The sequence below is a fragment of the Priapulus caudatus genome, unplaced genomic scaffold (genome assembly GCF_000485595.1).
Source record: "Priapulus caudatus unplaced genomic scaffold, Priapulus_caudatus-5.0.1 Scaffold53, whole genome shotgun sequence".
Lineage (NCBI taxonomy): Eukaryota > Metazoa > Priapulida > Priapulimorpha > Priapulimorphida > Priapulidae > Priapulus > Priapulus caudatus.
This window is the reverse complement of record NW_014577114.1, coordinates 575,407-593,225: the sequence shown is the minus strand read 5'-3', so window position 1 is coordinate 593,225 and position 17,819 is coordinate 575,407. Positions and strand designations below refer to the sequence as shown.

The 17,819-nt window shown below is 39.8% G+C and overlaps 1 protein-coding gene across 1 annotated transcript in view; it reads right to left on the bottom strand.

The window, feature by feature from the left end:
* Positions 1-8,163: 8,163 nt before the first annotated feature.
* LOC106820953 (GTP-binding protein REM 1-like) overlaps positions 8,164-17,819 on the bottom strand; it is a 53,458-nt gene continuing 43,802 nt past the window's right edge. The window contains exons 2-4 of the mRNA XM_014825572.1: positions 11,146-11,246; positions 10,607-10,796; positions 8,164-10,351 (exon numbers count right to left, since the gene is read on the bottom strand). Coding sequence (XP_014681058.1) covers positions 10,089-10,351; positions 10,607-10,796; positions 11,146-11,246 — 554 coding nt within the window. The 3' untranslated portion in view covers positions 8,164-10,088. The remainder of the gene's footprint in view (positions 10,352-10,606; positions 10,797-11,145; positions 11,247-17,819) is intronic.

The following is a 17,819-nucleotide window of genomic DNA, read 5'->3' as shown; positions in this document are numbered from 1 at the left end:
CATTGTTGCTCAATACATTTGTTGTTGCACTAATAAGCGGAAGTTTGCTTGTTACTAATGTTGCATCGGATCCATTTTAGATGCTACCAGTTTTTACATGTAGGATGTCAATTTTCCATTAACCTTTTCCCCCTTTTACTAGGGTTATATCTAAGTGATCGCTAATCCTACGCAAAATTTGCATGCATTTGAATATTGATATGACATTTATTGATGTGGCGAACGTGCATCATAATGCAATCACTGAATCCGTTTCATTTAATCAAATATGTTACCAACTGTGGCTCCAATACTCTGTAGAGTGGCGCTTTGGAATGACACTGCATATCTGCGCATGTGTGATTTTGTAGGTCCGTAACATAATCTGGCGGCCAGCACGACTGAAGGGCCACGGGTAAATCCACTACAGGCGAAATAGAACGTATAGATTGGCAAAAGACGTAAAGGGAGTTTTAACAGTGCAACTGGACATACGGACATGGGTGCCCGCCCACTGTCTTTCGTCAGTTTCGAGCAGTAAAATTGACCTCGTCCTTACCTTATCAGAATAGGATGCCTGATTCCGGCTTTGCCGTTGATGTTGCCGTCTTGCATATTTTTATATTGTATCGTAGGCTAATTCTTAGCTTTATTACTAATATTTTTGCTCTATTATTTATTGCTATAAACTACCGAAGCAGTTTCCACGCAGTGTTGAGTGTTGGTATTATATCATATGGTATATATATATCCGCCATGGGGTTACACAAGTACAGCTATAAATTAATATGATAGAAGACGCAGAAACATTGTGCAATCAACTTTTGCATACCGTGAAATTGTAGCCTCTCACATTAAAAGAGGTAACTAACAAAAGAAATTTAGTCAATTCTAAAGAAATTATTGTTAAACCCTCTTCTTGAGGTCTATAGCTCACTACACGGCTACCGTTCGCACATGAGTGGGAAGTACATATAATGGCTCTTTAAATAAAGAAATGGAAACGGTAGATAAGCACTAAAACAAAAATGTTTTCCACTCTGTCCGTCGGAACATGTCTTTCAAAAATCCGTCATTTGCCCAATTTCCCTTTGACACTACACCTCAAATTCTACCTCCTAATATTGTCTTGGGAGTCGGGGCGTGCTTTTTTGGCACGTCATATGAACTGGATCACGAAACATGAACTGGCCGTTAGTTTGCTCAGATGCGTTAAACTCAATGAACTGAACTTACAGGGAGCAGAGGTTGAAAGGGCTTCGATATGGTAGCATGCGACTCAACCAATTGCTAGTTGTTAGCAGCTCTTGCCAATTGTGAATCTTCTTGTGATACCTTCGAGCGCAAGTCGACAGTTCGCATTTGTTTTCAAAGGCCTGGATGAGTTGATCTAGCTAGGCCATACAGTTCAGTCCAAACAGGCCCTTGAATTGCGCCACCTACTATACGTATCACAAATCAAGTTTTTAGACTTGTGCATATTTGACGGACGAACAGGCGGACGGCCGCTCATGCCATTCTCCAATCGGCTGCATCAAACGATAGGATGAGGTATAAATATGTAACAATTATAATTCTCATGTAATTATTAATTATAAATATATAATCTAAATATAATCGTGATTAAACATCGCCTAATGTAGAATTTTCGAAGTATACATTTACTGGTGCACACACTAAAAGAAGTTGAGAACTTATATAACAAGTCTATTTACTGGTAATATTAGGCTGAAAACTTGATGTAGTAAAATTGCCGAATATGTGTCTGTTGAAACCGAACTAAAACTCTTAGCTCTTTATAGATCGATCGACTGTCCTTGAATGCAAAATATGCAATCTTAATGAAAATATCTACTTCCACTTAGAACTACTTTCAATCTACATACCGAAATAGTGGTGATGAACAACAACATTTCTGAAAATACATCGACAGCCAATACTATTCCTTTAATAATTATGGGGGTATATTAACGTATTAATACGTTTTAATGTATACGTATTGATAAATTATTTAACAATATTAACGTATATATACGAAAATATGCGCATGAGCCACTTTCATGCAATTAATTATTGTTCAGTAGCGAACGACTATCTTCAGGGTATTGCGTTTTCTTCTAGATTAATCGCGTTTGATTGCACAGCTCTGACTTAAAAAATCATTGCTGGTAAGTCTAATGGAATTTAATCTAACCATATAGATAACTATGTTTCACTTCGCATAGTTCAATCGGCTCTGGGACATCTATGACCGTCATTACGTTTCGAGGAAATTTTTCATTAAGCTTAAGTAATTATATAAAACGGAGAAATGTAAGCCCATTGCTCTACATATCTAACATCGCTTTACAAATTCGGGTAGATGGGACCTCGATCATGCATAATCTCGTCGCTGTTGTATGAATATTTGCTTAAGTCACGATATACAAGAAACATTAATTATATATATATATATATATATAACTCTCTCTTTCTCCCTCTTTTTCTCATACATATGCGCTACGTACGCACGCACATAGTACTCAATATATGATGTGGCTGGTATACACATAAGCGTATCACACAACAATTTTGCTTTCGTGTGATAAAGAAGGTTGCGACATGTCCCTTGTTTGACCTTTGACAATGACCTAGGTGTAACTCTGAGCGTAAGCTGGGTTTACACTACCGACAGTAGCCTACTTATCGGCAGTGTACACGTAAAGGTTGCGCGAGAAACTGGTTAATAGCAATTAGTTGGGAGATTAGAACATGCTCTATTTTCGCCAGCTCTAGATCTCTGTTGCCGAATTGCGAAATTGGTCCAATTCGCCAATTTGACAGCATAAAGTCGGTAGTGTAAACCCAGCATCATTACGTGGGGAGTGCGACTTTCCACTTGACATCATTCGCTGCGACCTTGACGCTGAACGTTACGGTTTGTCGTCGTCGCTGTCGGCCTTGACCTTTTCTAGAGTTGCAGATGTTATTCCCTTGCCATAGAGCTAGAAACGTGAGTCGTCCGTAGTAGAGCTATAGCTGCGTGCCGTCAGCTATAGAGCCATAGACATGAGTCGTCAGCTATAGAACTACAAGGCCGGAGTCGTCAGGTATAGAACTACAGGCAGGAGTCGTCAGCTATAGAACTAAAGGCAGGAGTCGTCAGCTATACAACTACAGGCAGGAGTCGTCAGCTATAGAACTAAAGGCAGGAGTCGTCAGCTATACAACTACAGGCAGGAGTCGTCAGCTATAGAACTACAGGCAGAAGTCGTCAGCTATAGAACTACAGACAGGAGTCGTCAGCTATAGAACTACAGACAGGAGTCGTCAGCTATAGAACTACAGACAGGAGTCGTCAGCTATAGAACTACAGACAGCAGTAGCGCTCGTGTTTCACGTGGTTATTACTCTGAATTAGGTGAAACAGCTAGTTATTGTGTGCGGAAGTGCAAAACGGTGTTGTCTGCGACGTTAATCTGTACACACAAATTCCATCATCAGTTTTGCTATCATGATCGCTATCAGTTTCGCTCCTGATTATGATGTAGTCATATATCACAACGGCTCATGTTACATACATGTCGCAATGGGTGTGTTTTGATGCAAGGCGCGCAATTGGAGTGTGTTATTTTTTATTATAATAATAATAATATTGATAATAATAATAATAATGTCGAGAAGGAGTTATTGTTTACACAATAGAGTAGTGATTTAGCATGTCCATATTATCTCCTGATATTATATGGTTTGTAGCAGTGGCAGGGTTTTCGAATTTTCTCGAAAAAAAAATCGCGAACAGTAGTAAATGGCGTTGTCCCTCTTAGCTACTCGTGTAGCCCTTCGCTCCATGCCACTCTCGAATCAAAATCGAATCACCATAATTTGACCAGATTGGGCAATTTACCGAACGCAAACGAACCGACAACACAAATAGGCGACCATATCTTATTTCAACAGTGACAGCGCTTCAGTGAATGGTTCCAGCACGATTCAATGCCGCAGCCCAGCACTGTACGTGGTAGTAGCGTGGGTAACCGGCGTTGATCGGGGAAAAAACGCGTAGGGACAACTTGTAGAGCAAATTCGGACACATATATTTATTTAATTCTGAGAATAGAGTCGTAACAGAGCAACAAAATATGAAGGGGGTAAATAATATTCTGACAAAAACAGTTCCAAACATTCTATGATTCTATGTAATCAAAGCTTCTGCATATACAACATTAATTGTTATGAAAATGCGTCCAGTTATAATGAATATACCTCTCTGGCTGTGCAAGCATCGTCTCGCCTTTTAAAAACGCAAATGGTGAGTGTTTTGTCACGTGTCCTTTTTATCATTGGTATTAGCAATACATCAAAATAATACATGAAAACTCTCATTAGTATTTGAAATTACTGCGTATTAAGTATTGAGCATCTAATTGGTATCTGAAGAGCGCACAATAGAAATCGCAAAGTTAATACGCTGGCAAACACTCTTGTACTTATTGTACAATAATCAAACACGCTACATGGATTAATAAACTAAGCTAAATACATGGGACAATAAACTGAACCCGTCAATTTAGCACGATATGAGATCCGGGTATAAATACAGAGTTTCCGACGTGATTCTTTCTTCTTCTTGCCTCTAATGCAGTATATGGTATTGTAAGCGGGCAAAGGCCACACGCCAGGGAAGGTGATGACGGATGCGAGAATGGTGTTGGGGTGATGCATGACACAGGAGCGGGCGAGTCAGCGGTCGGCACGGAGATCAAAGAGAGCGACTCGAGATGGCGCCAGCTAGGCTGGGAATCGCAGTCATGAATCTCCGGAGTGTGACAGGCGGCCGCACACGGGCTGACCTATGGATAACGGTGCTGACCGATAGATGGCCGTGTTGACACCATGGTCCGAATTGGCCGTGGCGTTGCGCCAAGTGCGCACCACGCATCCCGCAACCATATTAGGTAGCGGGAGATAGCGGTAGCAATCCGCACTCTGCCGTATTCGGGAGGGCCGGTTGGTCAGAGTTGGGAGCTAAAGGAGATCTGTGACGTAGGGGAAGAAACGTGATCGCGGGACTGGAGCGCGCCGTATAAAAGAGGAAGCGGTCGACTGCTCGGGGCTTCTTCTGTCGAGACGTAGTTTGAGAAAGGTGTAAGTTGCGTGATACGGTTACTATGCACTGTAATGCTTTTCTATTTGTTAGCGCACTGAGACTCTATGTATTGTATTAGAGATATAGATATAAAGCACTAGTGAACGTTACTTCTTGTCTTCTCTTATCTCTCTCTGTAGTCTATTACAGAATTTCACATCGTAGCGCAAACACGCGTCTACAGTATATCAACTTCTTCCTTGTTCCTGCTTCTAATGCAGTATGCAGTATATAAACTTGCAGTATACTCTATGTATTGCACTGTAGCACTTCTTGAACTAGAGGTTGCGTCTTCTTTATTAATAGAATTTTGCATGTATTTTTCACCGACTGTTTGGTAGGCGTAGAAAATGTTATGTATAAAAAATTAGTGTTGCGTACATTTATATTATTCGATAAATTAGCAGGATGTCAACACTACAACTATCTGAGACGTTCTTCGAGGTGACTCGCCGCTGAGACCGTTGAAGTCTACGGAACACGTTGCAGATAGGTACATGCAGCGACTTGTGGTTCGGTTGCTGTAACGCGGATATTGCGCTTGTGGAGATTAGTAGTGATAGTTTGTGGAGATTAGATTCAGTTTTATAGTGATTCGGCTATTGTTTTGTTACTTAAACCCAGGCGTTGGTTACTACGCGGCAGCTACGAGAGTTGCGTTGTTAGGATTAGGCTGGGCTTACACTATCAACTTTTTGCTTGAAAATTTACAAATTAATAATTAACAAATGTGATGTATTTTCAATTAATCGACCGAAAATTGGCAGTGTAAACGTAAAAGTCTCGCGCGCAACTGGTTAATATCGACAGGTTGCAAGATAAGAACATGTTCTATTTTCGCAACTATTTATATCAGCGAATTGATTATGTTTTTGCCATGCGGCCACTCAGAGAACAGCAATCAGGGGGTGTGTCCCTCTACCCAGGGGAGAACACGCTGTCGCGAATTGATACGCTCAAAAATGCGTTTCCACGTCGCCCCGCGCAGACAGTACGCGTCAAAATTTTATGTTGAAAGTTTTGCCGACTCGCGGTCGATAACGTAACATCTTTGAATACCTGATAGAGAGGTTGATAGAATGCTGAAAAACTGATCATCTCGTCGATTTTTCCATAGTGTAAACCCAGCTTTATATTGACGCGGATGTTGTTTTGCTATTAATTACAGCTCCTATTGCTACTGTACTACTACTATGTACAGCACTATACAGTACGTAGTACGTACTACACAGCACTGCTGCTGGTGTGATGCTAGCGTTATAGTGACGTGGCTATTGTTTTATAATTAACCATAGGTGCTGGATAATTATACTTACTATGCGGCTACATGCAACGCCTGGTGTGATTTTACGGTGATATTGAAGTGGCTATTGTTTTATATTAACGCGTGCGTGCGTCCGTGCCTGCGTGCGTGTTTGTAGTGCGTGTGTGTGTTTTTGTGTGTGTGGGGTGTGCGTGTGTGTGTGTGTGTGTGTGTGAGTGTGCGTGTGTGCGTGTGTGCGTGTGTGTGTACAGCCACCTCTACTACCCGTCGGTATCCTCCACTGATTGCTTCTGATCCTCTCCCAAGATATTGAATTTCTCCCTTCCGTAGTTTTTCGTGTTCTTTTTTGCAATTTTGTCATTTTCCCTTTTACCAGAAAGGAACAGAGTTTGGGCCTCAACACTACCGACTATACTAGTTACCGGTTAGCTCTCAGCATAATTATATTGCTCCCGCGAATGCACGGTTAATACTTTTTGTCCGCCGGGAATTTCCATCTACTGCAGACAGAGAATGCCAGAGGGCACCTAAATGCTATATTATGGTATTATAATTTCACATGTACGTCCATGCGCAAGGCAATTAATCATATAATGGGCCTCGGAGTATTAACCGGTGTCAAATGACTTCTATATACGAATCATATTATACAATTATTACCAGAGAAATCAGACACTAACTGTTTTAGTATGTTTAAAATGTGGAGCAATTAATAGTTAGTACTATAAGAATATAAGTATGGCATGGCAAAATAGAACAGGGAGAATTCCACATAGTAGCACTGGCCCACCTATGATTTATTATGCACAACTCAAGAAACATGAACTAACGCGTTACCAACTCGTTCAATAACTCCGTAGTCGTTTTTCCTATATATAATCAGTATCCGGATCAATACACTAAAATGTACGCAAGCTTTATGTTAAAATGCGGTTCACCAAAACGGTTGCCCCGCCAAATGAACGACGTTAAAATGCAGTTCACCCAAACCGTGACTGCCTTCGATGGTGAGTAGCAGCGATTATGCTACGTGGTAGCATCTCTCAGCGGGCAATTTTGGTTCATATTTTATGGCACGTTAAATGCAGTCAGTGCAACAATTACTATGAGGTATTTTTGGTAGCAATATAACAGCAATTAATGTTCATATTCTACTATCTTCAATATACGTTTACATAATCTTAGCGTATGTAATATGTACGTACGTATGTTATATGTTTGTATGTGTGCATCTTGTTGCACCAATTGTTGCAACAAATTGTGCGATCTTCCTATTGCCGTAGATCTCGTACTAGCAAAATCCTCCCTCCTCACGAGCATTTTTCTGTGACGAGCTTTCTGCTAACGTGTTTTGCAGTGATTTGTTTTCTTGCTGGCTAAATCATGATGCGCTGTTCAATGCTGGATGTTATTGCATTAGCACGTGGCATTTCACAGACTGTGTTACACTCGGATTCACGTGTTGTTACACATGTGAAATATAAAACAATAGGTACATTGTGACTAACAAAAATAAATAATGTACATGTACAATAATTTTATGAAATGATGTTTTAATGCACCTTTATGATAAAAGCGCGTTTAATATGAATGAAAAGAAGACATCAGTATCGTAAACGGCGTTTAAAATTATGATTACAAACCCTGCAGCTGTTTAGAAATTGCTATCAGAGTCTGGTTTAAAGGTTGATACAGCTTCGGCATACATATACGACATATTTCCCAATTATTTTACAATTATGTAATAATGTTATAGTGATAATACATAAATAACGGATACACGACGAACAAATGACAGAATACAACGACAACTTTAATACAGAAACACAATGTTTACAGTACTGACCATAACATAATGAGAATGTAGTAGGCAATTAAAATACAGTTAATTTTGAAATCGCATAATATTAGAAATGAAATTATTCATTCCAAGCACAACACAACGTTGAATTATAAATTTAAAATATCCTAAAGTGTTAGAGAAAACAAACAAAGAAATGACCTTGTACAAGTAAAATACGTAGAACGCATTAATTAGACGTTACATTTATAAGTTACAATTAGTAATTGTCATGATATGTATCTCTTATCTCGTAAAATGCACGCGGAGACGTAGGATCCTCACACATGCTAGCAAACAACACGACTTAAACCTCCACATGCAACAAACACATATCTGTAGCCACAAATATACATTAGAACTGTAAGAATTCATCAAGGAAGCCGCATTCGCATTATGGTAAAATATCATCATTAAAAGTTTCTCGTTCATCATAGGAAATATTTCAATCAAAATTTATCATACAAATTAAGCATTATGGCGCACTCGCCTGACCTTGCCTTGGAATTAGCAATAACAATGATTCGTACTATGTTAAAAGTTAATGTGTTGACTAGCTTAGAAAACGTAACAAAGAAAGACTTGCTGGTTCATTCTCCAAAGGATAGAAGGCCACACAGAAAGGTGTATACATTGCGTGTAAACTATAGATATGTAAAAGCAAAAATATATTACTACTAGTATTGATATAGTTTTGGTAGAAGGCACAATTTACATCAAAATGTTTGAAACATTTACGAAAAGTTTTATATATAGAATCTTACTATATTTGGTTATTAAATCCATGTTATTATATTAAGCGCGTTATTATTTCCCTGCAGTGGTTGGTTACAGAAACACTAGTTGTTCTTTACGAAGTCATATATGCCATGGAGTCAATTACTTTAAACATCGGAATTTTATATCGGAAATCTTTACTTTTAACTTAAAAATCGAATGTTGTTATGAAATCATCTGGTCTTCGTCGCAAGCACGGTGCACTATAAAGCCTTTAACGTCATATTACTCTGTCGTTCAAGGAAACTTACTGGAAACCTTTACATTTGCCGTTTTGCCGTGAGTCGACTACGTTATAATTATTCGTAACACGGGCCGTCAGAGGAAATATTTAAATACATTGTTTCACTATTTCTACAGTTTGCTTCACTCGCCCTTGTAAGTAGCAGAACACAAATAGAAACGCATGGCCCGTTGGATGATCCGGCACCCGCAATACTTCGCGCATGCGAGTTGAACACCGAGTTCAGGCAATGCAATGCTTTCTCACAGCTGTTTCAATCAATTCAGCTAAATTCAATCGATTCATGGAATATCAAGGTCTGTGTGCATGAGCTAAGCTTAACTGTAACCCCAACTCGGATCTTACCCTAAGTGTGTTCTATGACACCGAAACAAAATTGCGAATCACCTGTTATCACGATATATCCCCTCACTCGGTGGAACTTATGGAAAACCACTTATAGTCCATTTAATCCGACTGGTCGCATTACTGTACGTATATACACGCTCCCCCTCGAAGCTTCTATCGCATTAATAGTAAAGTTCACTCATCAACGAGGGATTTATATGTACGAAACCCCGATTCCACTTTCTTCCGATTCAGTGGATGCTGAGTGAAAGCTTATTCATACGTAGAGATGTTGGTGTGTTAAATCTAATGCACGTAGCATGCTCGTTACAACCCTTATCACTCCAAATAATATACATTTGCTTGTAAACGGTGTACCTTTGTCGTTTTTGTTTGGAAGTCGTTTTTGAATGTAAAGATATGTACCTTTCGCTATTACCTTATGAAAATCAAAGGCATCTATACGCGTCTTAAATACTACTACAGTACTACTACTACTTCTAGGAGATGTGTTCATAGAGTTTGTGGTTTAGACTGTATACAAGTTTTCACACGATCGTGTTGAAAATGGTAAATGCTTGTTATGAAATATCTTATCGAGCAGTATCTTAGCGCCGGAACGATGTCGATGGTGCTCCTTTCGATGAAAAGCTCCCTGGTCTTCAATCAACTTCACGCGCTTTATGCGAGCCTGCTTGACTACACCTACTAAAAGCTCGTCCACTTTGTGGTTGATACCGGCGGAAACCTCTGCCAGCTTACAAGCGTACGTCTTCGCCACCGCAATCGCTTCTGTAAAATAACAATTTTATGAACAATAAGCTCAAAAATGGAAATCTTGCAACGGCGGTTTACGACTCCTGCCGGCACACTTAGGTGTTTGATCTGTAATATGAGATGAAGAGTTAAACGGATGTTGTGAGTTTTCCGACTGACAGATCAACATAGCCCAACGATGAATCACACGCGAAGAGCTTTCACATTAGAAAAATCGATGCAAGGCGGACACAATCTGCTATCGCCCTTGCATGATTTCGCCAAAATTACCTTCATGAGAAACTACTCTGCTTCTCGCGAGATCGCTTTTGTTGCCGACGAGAATAGCAGCCTTATATTTAATCTCATCGTATTGATGCAGCGTGTACAACACATCGACAGCTCGCTCGAACGTCGTACGCTCAGTAATAGAGTATACGATGACGTAGCCATCAGATTCCCTCCTGACGATGGTTATGTCCTATACGCAAAACCAGTGCATATATTTAGTTATGCGAACATGATAATGTAAGGACGATGTGATATATATGCACGTTGTCCTTCATTAATTGCTGTAAATACACCCATGTATGTCATGATAAGCTATCGATGGTAGGCCTATACGTGACAATACTTTTACGACGAAACACGCACGATCTTAACATATGACTTGCTGACCTACACGTTCACGATGATGTGCGTTTTAAATCGATTAAATTCACGACACATATAAACGCTGAGGTAGCCCCATGGTAACAACACTATTCCAGCGTTGATCGCCGGACACGTACGGAAAAAAAGACTAGCGAGAGCCGCCAATAAAAACTTACGCGACCAAAGGCGTCCATCGTCATCTCGTTAAAAATTATGTCTGACTCTTCCCCATCCAGCATTACAGATACGGTTTTCTCAGGGCTGTCAATCGGAGAATCTGCGAATATGGGAAAGGAAATAATCAATGTTTAAATATCGGAAACACACTGACATGCTGCAAACAGATCGCTGATTCGTGTAAATTATAAATATTCATATTTCTTATCTGATTCGATTTTGATGATATTATTTCTGAGTCGAAACCTCGAACAAGCAAGGCTCAACAAGCCGGTAAAAATTTAATCTGCAAAATGTTTACAAGCGGAACAATCTTGTGCTAATGTTTATCAGCGTCCGTGGAACAAGCTGGTTCATTGCTGTAAACGCGAAAGAATTTTTTTAAATACAGGATGATATTTTCGCACAAACACTACACAAGCGTACACTGTACACCGCATATGGAGATTACGGCATGAAATAAGTGCCCGTGTGCAAGATATTATTGCTGGTTCCGCACATTAGCAGAATTAGATGCCCCTGTAGCGAATGGAGAGCATTAGGTTGATAATTCACTAATGTGTGTGATAATTAGTATATATATATATATATATATATTCAACAGTAGTAATATACTTCAGCGTGATGCATTCATGTATAATACTATTAGATTCCATTGCCAAACATCGGTAACCCACAGTCACTGATTAAATCAGTATCTGCGCGTGCGTGCGCGCGCATGTATAGACGCCGTCAGCCGTACACGTTTTAACACACACTAGAAGCCCGCCATCTTAAATTAATTCATCACTGGTCCGTTGAGGTGCCACCATGATCGCAATGACCGGTAATCCGGTCGTGAATAAGTCTCGTATCATGCAGGAACCCAGTCAATTGCAAATGAAATGAATGCAGGCCGCTATGTGTAACCATATCCTCCTGAACATGAGCTACATTATTACGGACGAAACCTTTTTCCTGATTGAAATTGTATGTTCTTCAGTAATGATATATTAAGCTGCATTAGCGTCTCGTGAGGGGGCTTCTCTTCACGTTTTTATATCCATATGAGAGTATTATAAATGTTGTCACCTCTACCTAATCCCTTTCTGCATAATATCATCAATGCATAGAATTCGCGCACACCACTGCCATAATCTAGTAAAACAATGACTACTAGCAAATCTTTACAATATATTGTAGATATATTCTATATGTTTGTATATATTGTATAGATAAACTATAACAATAAAAATATGCTTATGTTCACTCTTATGGTGAAATTCTTGCACTGAACTTTCTATTTTGCCGTTTGTAAACCAACACTCATAACCCGTACGTTCAGTTTCTATAATTTGCACATTTTGTCCGTACAATAGCTCAACCCGCAGTTGTTTTTTTCTACTATAAACAACCGTTTATTAGGAAAGAGTTTGTAGATGTAGACGCATTTAGTCCTGATAATAATCATTTTTACGCAAAAATAACGTTATAGAAAATACTCTTTATAATATAGTAATTACATAATTAAAACGAATTATTTAACTAATTTAAATAATTAGAAAAGATGACTATCGGTCGTCTCATCAGTGCATGGCGAAAACAAGTCAATCAAGCAGGGGCCCGTTTTCAGAAACAAAATTTGCCTTAACATTAGCCTTAACATTACGCTGTTTCTGACAACGAGCCCCAGGTAGGGGTTTTTCATAATATTGCATCGGAGCTATATGGTTGGGGTTAAAGAGTTCCGACGCCATTTATTTAAAATGGCCGCTGCCGCAAATGGTAAAAGAATGTGGTAAAAAACTTTCAATATTAATTTTTGCATCGAAGGTGTGCGGAACACTTCTGAATAGCATACGCCTTGAAGTCTGGCTGAGTGAAGCTAGCCTTCCGTGTTTTGTGTGTGTAACAGATGTATGGATGTTCGCTTGACCGCCCCTATGCATGTATACTTGCAGCACGTGGTCTCTTGTGAAAGCCAGTGTGCCTGCCAGTCTAAGATAATCGGTCTGTACGATATGGTAGCAAGATCAATGTAGATGACCTGAAGCAATGCTCGGCGTATTTTCGATTGTACCACTGATAAGGGAGGAAACACACAAGCGAAACACGTTTGAGAGATGGTAGTACCTGAACTACCCGGGTTATTTCGGTCAATCCTAACGTTTTTCGCAGTATAGTAGCACATGTTGAACTTTTGGTTATCATCGCCGTGGGAACTAAAATTAACAGGATTGTGCAGTACTACCCCAAGCTACCTGGATTTGTCAACTGAAAAGAACTTTCATCAGCACAGCAATATATATATATATAGTATAGAGCTATTCTTTATACCTGCGCGCTGGCATCAAATTCGCGTAAAAGGATATTACGTCATAGCAACCTGAGATAACCATACAACAACACATAGATCCCACCGACTAAACACGCATGGCGAGCCAACGCTCGCGTTAGTTAGCGATCATAGTATGGAAATCAGCTGCTTAGATTATAAGATATTATATATGATTTTGTGGATTATGTGAATGGAACTGTTGGCTGAAAATGAATTCGAATGGTAAAATATTGCGTTTCTGTTCGGCAAAGACAAAAGTGTAATTCGAAGCTGTATAATACCTGAATTTTTTGTGAACGAAGCCTTTTGTGAACGATTAACAAAACATTTGGAAATCTTGTAAGAGCGGCTACATCGAAGTAGAACAACAAATTTAAGATTTCAGTTGTGCATGTGTCGTTTTACGCTGGGGTTGATTCCGTCACGAAACAGACCATCCGCACAGTTCCGGAAATCAAGCGTCTATATCATTAGTATCTCTGCAGTGACTATAATATTGCACACGCACCGTTTAAAATAGCACAGCACGTTGACAAATAACTGGTTGCGCTGTACTCTATCCTGTTTACGGAGGTTTCATGACCACCACCAGTCCAAGAAGCACACAACTGACAACGACAATATTAGGCACCTTGAAATCTGGTCAAGCGTGATGGACGTTCACCTATTTGTGAACGGCAGCGATGCGTAGCGAACGTCAGCTGAATGCAAGAAACCGTGTGAACAGAGTGAATTTGCAGTGGCTCAAAAGCAGATTCCCATCCGTGCTTTAGTCGTTCGAGGCAAGCATTTCATGTCGAACGGATTATTTTGCGCGGACACTCAGAGCATGCATGTTTGCAGTTTGCCGTGCGAAATTTGCTGCGACCATGTGTTCTTATATAGTAGCACTAGCAGACAGTATCGATGATTTCAATCGCGACAAAAGTCGAAATCACGCCTTAAAAACCCGACGCAAACAGACGAATTGTCCACGGACGTTTCAATGTACACGATGCGAACTTAAACACTGACGGATAGATATCGACCCGTATACACGCACGACACGTGCCGGGTATGTACTCGTATCGTCAAACTCGACGTGAGCATCCTGTGTCAAGTTATGCTGGCTGGAAGTTGCTCTCTGTCAGTTATCAACTGCATCTTCGGTATCAATAAAGCAATTACGGGCTTCACAGCGAGACGGATGCAATCTTATGTTGGAGTGAACGAAAGTAACCGAAACGGATAGAAGCACCGGCGAAATTGGCAATACAAGCAACGGAGCTGACGTCCCCCTCAACAGAATCACCACGCGTGTTGCTGGCTGTGCGGCGTTCTTTCTCACAGCGCTATTTTTGACTGCCTATGAGGTGAGGTAATAAACACGTGATGATATTATCTAGGTTGATGTAATAACTTTTTCTTTCATACTTTTGCTGCGTCTCGACGTTCTCCGCATTTAATATGCGGCAGCCAGTAACCGCTTTTGCGGTTGCCTTTGATTTCCTTCACGGAAGCTTTCATCTCTGCGTGTTGTCACATCATTTTAACAACATTTGCGAAGAAAATGGCCACGTCGGGCAGGCATGGCGCAGGTACATATATATATCGTGGAAACATGTAAAAAATACATTTCCTTTTAGAGCTTTGTCGGCGTGTTTACTTTGATGATACTAAAGCTACATTATCCCAGACATCAAACAACGTATATGGTAATTATTGCGATCATGCCCATTATTTCGTTAGCTCTCTCTAATATCATTTATAACGCCAAAGTGAATATTCATGCCTTGATATATGTCATAAGTGCTGTTAAATCTCCTGCACGAAATAAAGTTGCCAGTTCTTTCTAGACTAATCGAAAATTCACATATAAATCATGTCGCCTATATCACAATAATGATTAATCTGTAGAGCGGTAAAACCCGTGAGACACCGGGCCAAATACAATTTTTATGTTGCGATAGAAGCAGAACATGGTTTGCGAAAAAAAACTCTAGTTTTTATATAATGTTTGGATGCTTTTCAAGAAGAAGCTGCTTGGTGTAGTGTGAGACCTGTATGTTTGGTGTGTTGATCAAGATTCATATTGCTCTATGCGTACAGTTATTAACGTCAACCATCCATTATGTCTAATAATAAGTCTAATAATAAGTCTAATAATAAGTCTAATAATAAGTCTAATAAGTCTTAATAATATTAAGTCTAATAATAAGTCTAATAAGTCTTAATAATATTAAGTCTAATAATAAGTCTAATAAGTCTTAATAATATTAAGTCTAATAATAAGTGAAAATCTCAGGAGAGATGTTGCTTTACAGAAACTCACATACTGGTTATTCGTGTGCAAAAATATCACAATTGGACAATAATTATACGTACGAAACTATGCAGAAATTTTGACAGCACAAGATCACATACTATGTACTATCATGTACAGGAAGTATTTTACTAAACTTAATTTTAATGCAGTTTGGAATGCCAAGTAGAAATCTCGCATAGTGCGATACGTAAATGCACAGCTCGTGGTCGATAATAGAACGCATCCCTAAAACTGGTTACAGCTTGTCAGTCCGAAGGGTCACTGGTCCGAAGGTTTACTAGTCCGAAGGCCCACTAGTCCAAGACTAGTTCGAACGCTCACTAGTCCGAAGAGAAAACTAAAAATTTTTACTGATATTATTTAGCAAATTGCATGCTGATTGATGGCGCCACGTCATGGTTGGTAGCAGGAGAGTGGAGAGATAAATGTCATAAACATCATGGTGCAGATGGCCATGCAGATACACTGTCACTGGTTAGAACGCTGCTGTGTATTTTCAGAAAACTGAACAAATTAAATTTTCTAGAGCCAAAAATGTGTAAATTGTGTGAATTATTTTGTTTTATGGTGTACGAGGGGCGGTATTACGAGGCTAAATTACGTACAAATAGATACAAACGATCTGTACATTGGCATTTTCCTGGCGATAAGTGAGATTGGCGGTATTACGAGGGGCGGTATAACGAGGTTTTACCGTAGTCTACAATTTTGCCACACATCCACACACCTCCCCCCCCCCACACCTCCGCCTACATCCACTGTGAGTGTTTCGGACTAGTGAGCCTGCGGACTAGTGGGCCTTCGGAGTAGCGGACAGTCACCCCCTAGAAACTATATACAAGCTGCGCCCACAGAGCTTTCGTACACTAGTTCGTTACCCTCGTAGGTTAATGCTATCAATCATTTTTAAGTCGTGTCAGTAACTCTCGACAAATTTAGTCGGATTTAGAATTAAAGACAAAATTATATCTTCCTAGGACGTGCGCAGAATAACTACAAACACAGTTAGAGATACAAAGAACGCGTGCAGTCACAAATTGGTCAAAACAGTTCACATAGTTTGAGTCACATAGCAATCGAACGAGTACGGAATGCCGTGCACTCCAGGCTATAACTACTGCCATAGGTAAACTTCCGCGCTTACGTCCTCGTTCGTCTGTGAAATGGAGCTATATCGATTTTCAATTTCAATAAATGGAAATAGTCATTTGCGCGAATTGCCCCAGCTTTACAATAAATCAATGTCATAACTTAATGGTTCCGTTATACTGATAAAACTATGACAAATTTATGTTAATCGTTCCCTTGCTGCTATTGTTTTATATAAAACTGGATTTAAATTTTGTCAAATAGTATACTCTGCTGTCTAACAAATTACCTGATAAAGTTCCCATATCGGCGCACACATGGAAATACACGAGCTATAAAACCGCAGTTTTTAAAACAAGGGTTATTATTTCACGCAGCGTGTAGAAGACGCGGCGTGTACGATTGCGTACACACACGCGCACGCACGCACGCTCTCTCTCTCTCTCTATCTCTCTCTGCTGTACCGGACCGAAGGCGGATGGTACGGTACAGCAGAGTAGCACTAGCAGACAGTATCGATGTATTTCAATCGCGAACAAAAGTACGAAATCACGACCCCAATCGTACACGCCGCGTCTTCTACACGCTGCGTGAAATAATAACCTTGTTTTAAAAACTGCGGTTTATAGCTCGTGTATTTCCATGTGTGCGCCGATATGGAACTTTATCAGGTAATTTGTTAGACAGCAGAGTATACTATTTGACAAAATTTAAATCCAGTTTTATATAAACAATGAGCAGCAAGGAACGATTAACATAAATTTGTCATAGTTTTATCAGTATAACGGAACCATTAAGTTATGACATGTATTTATTGGTAAAGCTGGGGCAATTCGCGCAAATGACTATTTCCATTTATTGAAATTGAAAATCGATAAGCTCCATTTCACAGACGAACGAGGACGTAAGCGCGGAAGTTTACCTATGGCAGTAGTTATAGCCTGGAGTGCACGGCATTCCGT